At 39.6% G+C, this 11,411-nt stretch overlaps 1 protein-coding gene across 1 annotated transcript in view; it reads left to right on the top strand.

The window, feature by feature from the left end:
• The first annotated feature begins 537 nt into the window (after window positions 1-537).
• CLCA2 (chloride channel accessory 2) overlaps window positions 538-11,411 on the top strand; it is a 55,434-nt gene continuing 44,560 nt past the window's right edge. Inside the window, exons 1-3 of the mRNA XM_036756016.1 lie at window positions 538-759; window positions 2,281-2,418; window positions 8,985-9,135. Of these exons, the coding sequence (XP_036611911.1) occupies window positions 538-759; window positions 2,281-2,418; window positions 8,985-9,135 (511 nt within the window). The remainder of the gene's footprint in view (window positions 760-2,280; window positions 2,419-8,984; window positions 9,136-11,411) is intronic.

Genomic DNA, 11,411 nt, shown 5'->3' with positions numbered 1-11,411 from the left:
TCTTTCAAAAACTTTCAAATAAGCAGGTAATTTGAAGCTGAGAAAGAAAAATGACCCCAGGGGAAGGGAAAAGGGTGGTGGGAAGAGAGGGGGGCAGGCTGTCAAGGAGAGCAGGAGGCCTGGCTAAAGGGAAATCATTCTCAAGTTTTGCCTTCTTACTCAAACAAAAGCAGGTCATGCCCTCCAGGAGATCTGGTCTCAATCCCAGTTGGACCAAGGGTGCCAGCCAAGTTCTTTTGCTACCCTACTCTGAAGCTGTCTTTATCTCCATTTTTTTCTCCTTTGTTGAGAAGATTGTGAATGAGTAAGAAGACTGGCAGGTTAGGTGTAGCTGCCCGACCATGATTGGAGAGGAAGACCAGCTACAGGGCTGGGCAGGAACAGTACTGCCTAGAGAAAAGGGATCTGCAGAGGCAGGTTCCAAAGAGACCCACCCTGGGCGTCTACAAAGGAAGAACTTTGGTTCAAGTCTCCAAATTTCCCAGGTTCGGGAAGGTAGCATTAACTGCCTCACGTCACAAACATGGTGGAAGGCATATGAGTGAGCCAAAATCCCTGGGCATTCTTTCCAGTATGCCAAAGAGACACCATTTGCTCTTTGTTTGCAGCCTGAGGTCTCTGATTCTCTTGGTCATCCTGAGCCCAGAACTCCTGTTGCTGGGAACCAGCCTGCAGCTACAAGACAATGCCTACGATGGGTTACTTTTTGCAATTCATCCAAGAGTGTCAGAAGATGAGAACCTCGTTCCGAAGATTATGGTGAGTGGCAGAGGCATTTACTTAACACTGTTAGACTAGTCTAGCTGCTGTTTCGAAAGAAAAAAATCAACAACTGTGCAGTGTCAGAGAGAGCAGTATTTCCAAATCATGGCCCTCAAAAGTCATGCTTATGGTAATGCTCACCTCCTCTCAGTTTACCCCAAGCTGACCTGGCTCCTTTTGTTGTCCACCAAGCTATTGGTTTTATCAGCAGTTGTTAAAGCTTTGGGTTTTCCCTTGCAATTAAGTTCTTATGCTATAATTAAAAGAAATAACTCCTACTAAAGCAAAAATTGGAAAGGTAACCAATCATATTTTGACTGACTACTGCACTTTCTTCTTCCCTCCATTAAGTGATCCTGAGTGACACTGCTTTGGGGGGAAAAATTAGGAAAAATACTATCATAGTAAAAAAGTAGGAAAATAACTGTCATATTATGGTAATAAATACCCACCTCTGAAGTATCTAAATCTATTTCAGTGAGAAAACATGAAAATTTTGAGAATGTTTATTAAAATCACATGATCTCAGAGTTGGCAAGGTCCTCAAAAACCAACATGATACAATAGAAGGAGGGATGGATTTGGACCCAGAAGATCTAGGTTCAAATCCTGACTGTTTCCCCAGTAGCTATGGGACTTTGAGTGGCTCACTTAATCTCTCTAAAATGAGGAGGTTGTGCTAGATAAATGTAAAGTTCCTTTTAGGCCTAGGTCTTAAAGTATCCTTCTACGTTACCATCTAATCCAATTTGTCCATGAAAAAGAATCCTCTCTACATTGTCCCCATAAGTGGTCAACTAGTTTCTGCTTGGAGCCCTCCAAGGACAGGGAGCTCACCTCCTTCCAAGGGCGCTTGGTCCACTTTGGGATCCTTCCCTTTGTTGGGAGGCTTTTCCTGATGCTAATCTAAAGTTGCCACTTTGCCACATCTGCCCACTGCTCTGAATGCAGATGTGTTTCATCTTAGAAGTGAACTTTGCCAGAAAGATTATACATAAGCATGAGAAGGGGCTGCCAACTAAATGGCTGAAATTAGAAGGGAGTCAGGAGAGCATTATTTTTCTTCCTTTGCACCTGACGTCAATCAGGTGGTGTTCTCCATTTTAGCAATACCATGTAGGATCAATATTGCATTATTAGTGCTTCCTGGATGGGTAGAGATAAGCTGATTTCAGCATAGTCATAGAAGGCATGGGCTCCAACATGTTCACAGGTAAGAAAAAAGGATTTGTTAAAGAACGTCTTAGAGTCCATTAAAACTCCTCTAAGGTATTGGAAGAGTGATAAAGGCAAGCCAAGACAACTCTTCTTTTCCCAATACCACTTTTAGGGAAACGGCATTAAAAATGTGCTTTGTAACCAGCTCCCCTAAATTTTTATGGCTTCTTAAAAAAATAGAAAGTCAGACTTTTCATTAGTCACTCAGCTTAGGCCAACAAGTCTTTCAGGTCGATCCATGAAACAAAGCCCTGCGGAGCTCTGAATGATGAAATATGCTCTGCCTGTGTTTGCATGCAGGGTATGATAACTGAAGCTTCCTCTTACTTGTTCAATGCTACAAAACGAAGAGTCTATTTTGGGAATGTAAAAATCTTAATACCAGACACATGGAAAGCTCGCAATTACAGTCAAGCCAAATGGGAGTCCTATGAAAAGGTGAGAAAGAGCTTAGGTTCCCAGGAAATAAATTTGATTACATTAAATCAAGGGTTCTTGAATTATGCCTTTATTTTCACTAACCTCTAAGTGAAATAGAATTTCCTTCCTTCCTCTTCCTTCTTTCCTCCCTTCCATCCTTCTTTCCATCCTCCCTCCCATCTTTCCTTCCTCCCTTCTTCTTTCTCTCCTCCCTCCCTCCCTTCCTTTGACTTTACCAGTCAGCAAGAGGGATCCAAGAATTACACAAAAAAGTTTAATAACCATTGTATTAAATGAACAAATTCACAATACAAAAGAACGTGAAGTAAAGAGTGTTTTATTCTTTAAAAGCAATCTGAAACAACTATAAAGTGCCTGGCACAGTGCTGAAACACAATAGGTGCTATATAAATGCTTATTCCTTTCTTTTTCCCTTCTCCTCAATTAAATAATTGAACTTAATGAAATATACTTGGGGGTTGTTGTTGTTTTTAAGAACCTAGAGACATAGCTTGATACAGTAGAAAGTGAATTGTTTCTAGAGTCAAAGGACCTGAATTCGAATCCCAGCCATCTCACTACGACCTTGTATGACCTTGGATAAGTCTTTCAATCTCTCTGGGCCTCAATTTCCTCATCTGAAAAATAACAAGGATTGTGCTAAATGGCCTCTGGGATCCTTTTTGCTCTAGGTCTATATTCTTAAGCATAGAATTCAAAATTTTAAATATCTAAAAAAACTCAGGTCACTGAATTGAATAAAGGAATGTCCTTTTTGGGTAGACTGATGTCCATAAATGGTTCTGGGGAATTGTGGGCATGAATTAAGGAAGATTGTGAAAGACAAGATTTAAAAAAACAAAAGAAACAACACAATTCTGCTATTCAAGCAAGCTCCCAAGAGCAGAGGGGTGGGGGAGGGGGGGTCCTTCCGGGAATTTTTGGTTGGGAGCCCAGAATTTAACATTCCCCACTGATTGTCAATTATAAAGAGAAACATGCCCATCCTCACATTTCCCAACTAGTCTGGAGCAATAAATATACATGTAGAAACAGAGACACTACCCACATGTATACCAATATGACGACTGCATTGTGGTTCTGGAGACTCTCATTAGAAAGCTTTCAAATTTTTACATATCCAGAACTGTATTTTAGATGGCCATGGAAATAAGAGGGAAGAAAAATGGGGAATAAAGTTTTTTTTTTCCTTTCCTTTAAAACAATCCTAAAAGCTAATGTAAAAACCCACCATTACACACACACACACACACACACACACACACATATAAATAAGAGCCTTTGGAAAACACAAGCCACTGCTCATTGTTACTAACTACCTCAATGAACACGTGTCTGATAGCCAAGAACAGAGGTGAGCGTCTCATCTATTTCGGAGACTTAGGAGGGACCTTGAAGGTCCAGCTTGCTCATTTCCCAAATGAGGAAACTGAGGCTGAGAAGCTGAAGTTTCTTGCACAAGGCCATACAAGTAGAAAATGGCAAAGCCAGGATTTGAACCAGCTTCTCTGACGGGCAAGTCTTGAATTCTTTCCACCATACCATTCTATCTATTGTATGATTTGCTTCCGAAAGAAGATTCGTCCTCATCCTTCTAGGATCATGTAATACCAAGGTCCTTAACTACGTTTGCATCATGTACTCGCTGACAGTCCGGCAAAGCCTGTGTACCCATCCTTAGAATAATAGTTTAAAATTCATAAGATTACAAAGAAAATAAATTATAGTGAAATACAGTTATCAAAATGTGCTGGTGAGGGTTTTAAGCCAAGCTGAAGTACTGGAAAGGACATGAAACCTGGGGGGAGGTCAGAGAAGAACCTGGGTTTGAATTCTCCCTCTGATCTTCCTTCCATGTAACTGAAACTGTAATGATCTACAGTAGATACTATCAGTGGAAATCCAACCCACTAAAGCTGGTGAAGCTTCCTAACCTTTGGTCTGGATGTGATAGAGATTTGGCTACACTTTTCACGTTTCAAAGGCATGACTCCTAGAAGGGATGTTTTTAGAGGAAACTCTAGAAAAGGGGATAAGAGTGTACATGTTAAAGAATGGATGATGATATTGATTTTTCTATTGCTTTACTTTTCATTTATTTCCTGATTAAATATTTCACTGTTTCAACATAATTTCCTTGACTTCTCTATTTAGCATGAGTGAAGATACTCTACAGGCTGTTGAAAGATAGGCACACCAAAACACTGTTAGTAAAGCTCTGATTTGGTCCAACTGTTCCTGGAAAGTAATTTGGAATTATGCTACTTCTAACCAAGTTGGTTAACTGAAGGAGACAGATTGTCCAGCTCTTGCATACTTACTTAGTCTATCTAAAACCTGAAATTAGCCTCAGACCAAACAATGATCAAGAAATACAGTGAAAAACCATAAAAAGTGACTCCTATCTATCCCAAAACTGCATAAGGTCAGACAATAGGAGTGGGGACCTCCAGTAAAAACAGCACCAGCACCAGCAAATATGCCAAGCCTCCCAGTACAACTGACAGTGAAAAAGAGATACATATAGCTTACAGGGTTCTGGGTCAAGAATAAACAAGACCAGAGTTCCCCTTGGAAAAGAACTAAGGAAGTCAGAAAGCTCTAAGGTAGGGATCTTGGGAGCCCTGGAAAAAGAAAACAACTGGAGTAGCATGGCAGCACTCAGACCAGGACACTGAAGGGTTCTGATCTCTAGCAATCTGTCCTCAGATGACACAGAAAGCTTCAAGGATTCAGGGCTCTGAACATTAAAAATCCAGAGCACTCAACACTGTAAAGTGGAGGCCAGTGCAGGAACCCCCAGGAACCAGGATGAGACAAAGCACCAAGGGAAGGAAACCCAGTTCAGGGGCTAGTGCTAGACACATGAGTAAATCCAAGAAAGCATCACCAGTATAAAGATTGTCATAGATCTAGAAATCCTTAAAATGAAGGTACAAATAGCACTGTAACAATTGCAAGCAGCGATTTATATTTTTTTAAAAAGAGGATTTTCTTCAAGGACTACATAAATACTTAGAAGAAAAGAAGTAAGATTCAAAAAATGAAATGAAAGTTCAGTAGGAAAGGATTTGAAGGATAATAAATAGCTCAGACATAATGGGGAATTTTACCCAAGTTAGTAACTGAAAGAGGCAGATTGTCCAGCTCTTATGTACCTAGTCTAGCAAAAATAATTCTTTGAAAACTATAATAGACCAAACAAATTAAAGATTCCAAGAGATGGCAAGAAATAGTAGAATAAAATTGAAAGAGAAAAAATTAAAAGAGAATATAAGGTAATAAAAACAACTGACTCAGAAATCAGGACAAGGAGACATAATTTAAGAATCATTGGACTCCCTGAAAACCATTATTTTAACAAAAAGTCTAGAAACTACATTTCAAGAAATCATAAGTGAAAACTGTCCAAATCTATTTGGCCAGGAGGGGAAATTGAATTTAAATTAATTCTCTGGTCATCTCTCAGGGAGGGGGAAGTAGAGGGGAAGGAAGAAAAGGCAAAGTCCCAGTAATGTCATAGCTAAAATCTAGAGGTCCTATTTCAAAAATATGTATCATATGCCAAGGACCTACAGCCAGGATCACACAGGCAGCTTCCACTATTAAACAAGAGGAGATTCTGTAGTACAATATTCCAAATGACAAATGATTACATACAAACAAGCTAAAGACAGGATAAATAAGAAATAATTAATAGAGGGAAGGCACTAGAATTAAGGATTATATGGAAAGACTTCCTGTGGGAGATGGGATTTTAGCTGGAACTTAATAGAAACCAGGGGATCTAGGAGGCAAAAGTAAGAAAAGAGAACATTCCAGGCATGGGAGATAGCCAAAGAAAATTCTTGGGAGTTGAGAGATGGAATGTCTTATTTTTGGAACGGCAAGGAGACTAGTGTCACTGGATTAAATAAGGTATAAAAATACTAGAAAGTTTAAGAATACATGGTGGTTAGGTTATGAAGGGATTTGAATGCCAAACAGAGCATTTTGTATTTGATCCCAGAGGGATCCACTGGAGTTTATTGAGTAAGAGGGGGTGACATGGTTGGACCTGTGCCTTAGAAAAATCACTTTGGTGGCTGAATGAAGGATGGGTTGAAATGAGGAGAGACTTGAGACAAGCAGACCCATAAGCAGCTATTGCAGTAATCCAGGTGTAAGATGATGAGGGTCTGCACCAGGCTAGTGGCAGTGTCAGAGGAGAGAAGGGGTCATATTCAAGGCATCACAAAGATGAAGTCAAAAGGCCTTAGTGACAGATTGCATATGGCAAGGGGCAGGGGTGAGAGATGGTGATAAGTTGAGGATGACATCTAAATTGAGAGCCTGGGAGACTAGGAAAATGGTGGTATCCCCAACAGTAATATAGAAGTTGGGAACAGGGGAAAGGGTTTAGGGCGATAGATGATGGGCTTGATTTTGGACATTCTGTGTTTAAGATGTCTATTTGACATCCAGTTCAAGATGCCTACAAAGCAGTTGGAGATGGGAGATGGAAGATCAACAGGGAGAGTAGGACAGAATAGGTAGATTTGAGAATCATCAGCATAGAGTTATAATTAAATCCATGGAAGCTGATTAGATCACCAAGTGAAGTAGTATAGAGGGAGAAGAGAAAAGGGCCCAGGACAGGACCCTGAGGGACATTTATGATTAGAGGGCATGACTTGGTCAAGGAACCAGCAAAAGAGAAGACAACATGAGAGCAACTCTGTATAAATAAACTGTATGAAGGACAAATTGGAGAAAATCAGCAAAGGGAAGGCACTAGCATTAAGGAGGATCAGGAAATGCTTCTTTCAGAAGGCGGGAGTTTATCTGAGACTTACAGGAAGCCAGGAAGTGGAGATGAAGAGGGAGATGCTCCCAGACTTGGAAGACAAGTAAATATTTGGGGATTTGGAAAATCATGTATCTTGTGGAAGGAATAGTGAGGAGACCAGTGTCACTGGATGACAGAGAAGTTGGGGGGTGAGGGGAGATGTTATGAGGGGTAAAAAAGACTGGGCAAGATAAAAAGGAACCAGATTAATAGAGGGATAATAAAGAAATGTCCCTTTGGAACCTTAATATATTAAAAGGGTATTGAGGAAGTGAAATAAAAAAAAACAAACAGAACCAGGATGGGTGGGTACATTGGTTCTGTTTTGAGTTTTAAGAGAGGAAAGAGAAGGGAGAATGAAAAGAATACATTAGTATAGCAAGAAGAGGGGTGGGCAACTTGCTATTTCTCATAATTGGAATGCATGAGAAGAGTATGAAAAACATGGAGGAAGACATGGGAGAAGTGGACATGAAATGAACCTCACTCTTGTCTGGGATGAACAAAAATGCACACACACACACACACACATATACACACACACGCACACACACGCGCACACACACACACACACACACAGTTTGGTATAGAAAAACCTCAAACTAGGTTAAGAAGGAGGATAATTCAAATGAGAGAACAAAATAAAACAAACTTCCTGATCTCAAATGGGAGACTAAAAGGAAAAACAAAAATAAAAAGCAAAGAACTAGAATATGAGAGAGTACCCATCAGTTGAGGAACTAATGGAAAAATTGTGTTTATATGAAATATTGTTGTGCCATAAGAAAGGATGAAAGAAACAATTTCAGAGAATTCTGGATGGTTTTTAGGAGAAGATTTGTACAAAGACCATGACATTGTGGAGAAAAACAACTGTGAAAGACTTCAGAACTCTGATCAATGCAATGAACTACCATGTCTCCAGAGAGCCAGTGATGGAACATACCACTCACCTCCTGACAGAGAGGTGATAGATTCAAGGTGCAGAAAGAGACATACATTTTTATATATGGCTTGTGAGGAGGCCTGGATAGATTTGATCTGGAATCTGGCCCACCCTCTCCAGGGAAAACTGGTTTTCTCCTTGAAAGAAGGTGGAGGAGGGCTATGGGTTGAGTCTTTGCTCCTTCTCTTTCCTATTTCTGAAAGGAGTATCATGATAGAATTGTATCTATTGACCCCCTCCTTAAATATTGCTGGTATGATTTTTGATACTTCCTTGGTAACTAACCTTTAAGTGGAGGGAGGTGGGGGTGGAGATAGCCTTTGACTGATACTTGCCAGCTTGGCCCCTTCCCATCAAATCCTGGTTACATAAAAGACCATCACAGAGAGTAAATAGTGAATAAACCCTTTTATGTAAGCAAAACAAAAATTGAGGAAGTTCTACAAATTAGAATTAATCTACAAATTAGGATAAATTAAAGAGAAGGTGACAACCTATATGGGCAAAGGGAAGCACTTCCTCACCAGGAAGTGCCTTATACTAAAAAGATAATGGGTCCAGTCCCTATCCCTAGAGGAAATGAAATTGAGGGGAGGGGGTAGCAGTTTTTGTTTTTGTTTATGTTTAAGCAGGAAAATGAGAACGATCGCATGGCCATAATGTGATTTCTTGTTATGTTCACTAAACATTTTAAAGTACAGTTAGAAAATATTGTGGGAAGGTATTCTGGTGAGATTTTAGTATCTGTGTATATTTTATTTCATCCATGTGGCATTGCTGTTGTTTTAGGCAAATATCATCATAGCTGATTGGTATAGGAAACGCCGAGATGATCCATATACCCTACAGTATAAAGGGTGCGGAGAAGAAGGTCAATATATACATTTCACCCCTAACTTCCTACTAAATGATAACCTGACTGCCACCTATGGATCGCGGGGTAAGTTTGGTCCATCGGTCAATCAACCAACAGATGGTCTTTAAGCCTCTGCTATGTTCAGTCTATAAAGCTCCTAATATGTGCTAGACACTGCTAAGTGCTGGGGATACAAAAAGAGACAAAAGATAGTCCCTGCCCTCAAGGAGCTCACAATCTAATGAAAAAAAGTTTAAAACACTGGGTGCTATATATTCTCACAGGGGAATGTAGAGAATTATAGCCCCACAGGTGACTCATAATCTAGATGAAGAGAGAAATTCACATATGAAAAGCTGGTCAACAATATGTAGATAGTATCTTGGCAACTCTGAGTACTCCTCCATCAGAAAGTATAGAATTTTTTTTCAATTTATTTATTTATTTTTTTAATTTAAATTTATTTATTTAACATATTTAGTTTTCAGCATTGATTTTCACAAGAGTTTGAATTACAAATTTTCTCCCCATTTCTACCCTCCCCCCCACTCCAAGATGGCATATATTCTGGTTGCCCTGTTCCCCATTCAGGCCTCCCCTCTATCACCCCACTCCCCTCCCATCCCCTTTTCCCTTCCTTTCTTGTAGGGCAAGATAAATTTCTACGCCCCATTGCCTGTGTATCTTATTTTCTAGTTGCATGCAAAAACTTTTTTTTTGTTGTTTTTGAACATCTGTTTTTAAAACTTTGAGTTCCAAATTCTCTCCCCTCTTCCCTTCCCACCCACTCTCCCTAAGAAGTCAAGCAATTCAACATAGGCCACGTGTGTATCATTATGTATAACCCTTCCACAATACTCATGTTGTGAAAGACTAACTATATTTTGCTCCTTCCCAACCCATCCCCCTTTATTGAATTTTCTCCCTTGACCCTGTCCCCTTTCGAAAGTGTTTGTTTTTGATTACCTCCACCCCCATCTGCCCTCCCCTCCATCATCCCCCCCTCTTTTTGATCTTCCTTCCTCTTCTTTCGTGTGGGGTAAGATACCCTATTGGGTATGTATGGTATTCCTTCCTCAGGCCAAATATGATGAGAGCAAGGTTCACTCATTTCCCTCTCACCTGCCCTCTCCCCTCCTCCCACAGAACTGCTTCCTCTTGCCACTTTTATGCGAGATAATCCACCCCATTCTATCTCTCCCTATCTCCCTCTCTCAGTATGTTCCTCTCTCATCCCTTAATTTGATTTTATTTCTTTTAGATATCTTCCCTTCATCTTCAACTCACCCTGTGTCTGCTCACTCTGTATATGTATATGTATATGTATATATATACACATAGATATATACATACACACATACACATTCACTTATATATATACATAAACATATATATGTATGCATATTCCCTTCAGCTACCCTAATACTGAGGTCTCATGAATCATACATGTCATCTTTCCATGTAGGAATGTAAACAAAACAGTTCAACTTTAGTAAGTCCCTTGCAATTTCTGTTTCTTGATTACCTTTTCATGCTTCTCTTGATTTTTGTGTTTGAAAGTCAAATTTTCTATTCAGTTCTGGTCTTTTCACTGAGAAAGCTTGAAAGTCCTCTATTTTATTGAAAATCCATATTTTGCCTTGGAGCATGATACTCAGTTTTGCTGGGTAGGTGATTCTAGGTTTTAATCCTAGCTCCACTGACCTCTGGAATATCGTATTCCAAGCCCTTCGATCTCTTAATGTAGAAGCTGCCAGATCTTAGGTTATTCTGATTATGTTTCCACAATACTCAAATTGTTTCTTTCTGGCTGCTTGCAATATTTTCTCCTTGATCTGGGAGCTCTGGCATTTGGCGACAATATTCCTAGGAGATTTCTTTTTGGGATCTATTTGAGGAGGCGATCGGATTCTTTCAATTTCTATTTTGCCCTGTGGCTTTAGAATATCAGGGCAGTTCTCCTTGACAGTTTCTTGAAAGATGATATCTAGGCTCCTTTTTTGATCATGGCTTTCAGGTAGTCCAATAATTTTTAAATTATCTCTCCTGGATCTATTCTCCAGGTCAGTGGTATTCCCAATGAGATATTTCACATTGTCTTCCATTTTTTCATTCCTTTGGTTCTGTTTTATAATATCTTGATTTCTCATAAAGTCACTAGCTTCCACTTGCTCCAATCTAATTTTTAAACTGGTATTTTCTTCATTGGTCTTTTGGACCTCCTTTTCCATTTGGCTAATTCTGCTTTTCAAGGCATTCTTCTCCTCATTGGCTTTTTGGAGCTCTTTTACCATTTGAGTTAGTCTATTTTTTAAGGTGTTGTTTTCTTCAGTGTATTTTTCAGTATTTTTTTGGGTCTC

Source organism: Trichosurus vulpecula, chromosome 4 (assembly GCF_011100635.1).
Source record: "Trichosurus vulpecula isolate mTriVul1 chromosome 4, mTriVul1.pri, whole genome shotgun sequence".
Classification (NCBI taxonomy): domain Eukaryota; kingdom Metazoa; phylum Chordata; class Mammalia; order Diprotodontia; family Phalangeridae; genus Trichosurus; species Trichosurus vulpecula.
Note: the sequence above shows the minus strand (reverse complement) of the source record. Positions and strands in the feature narration are given on the sequence as shown.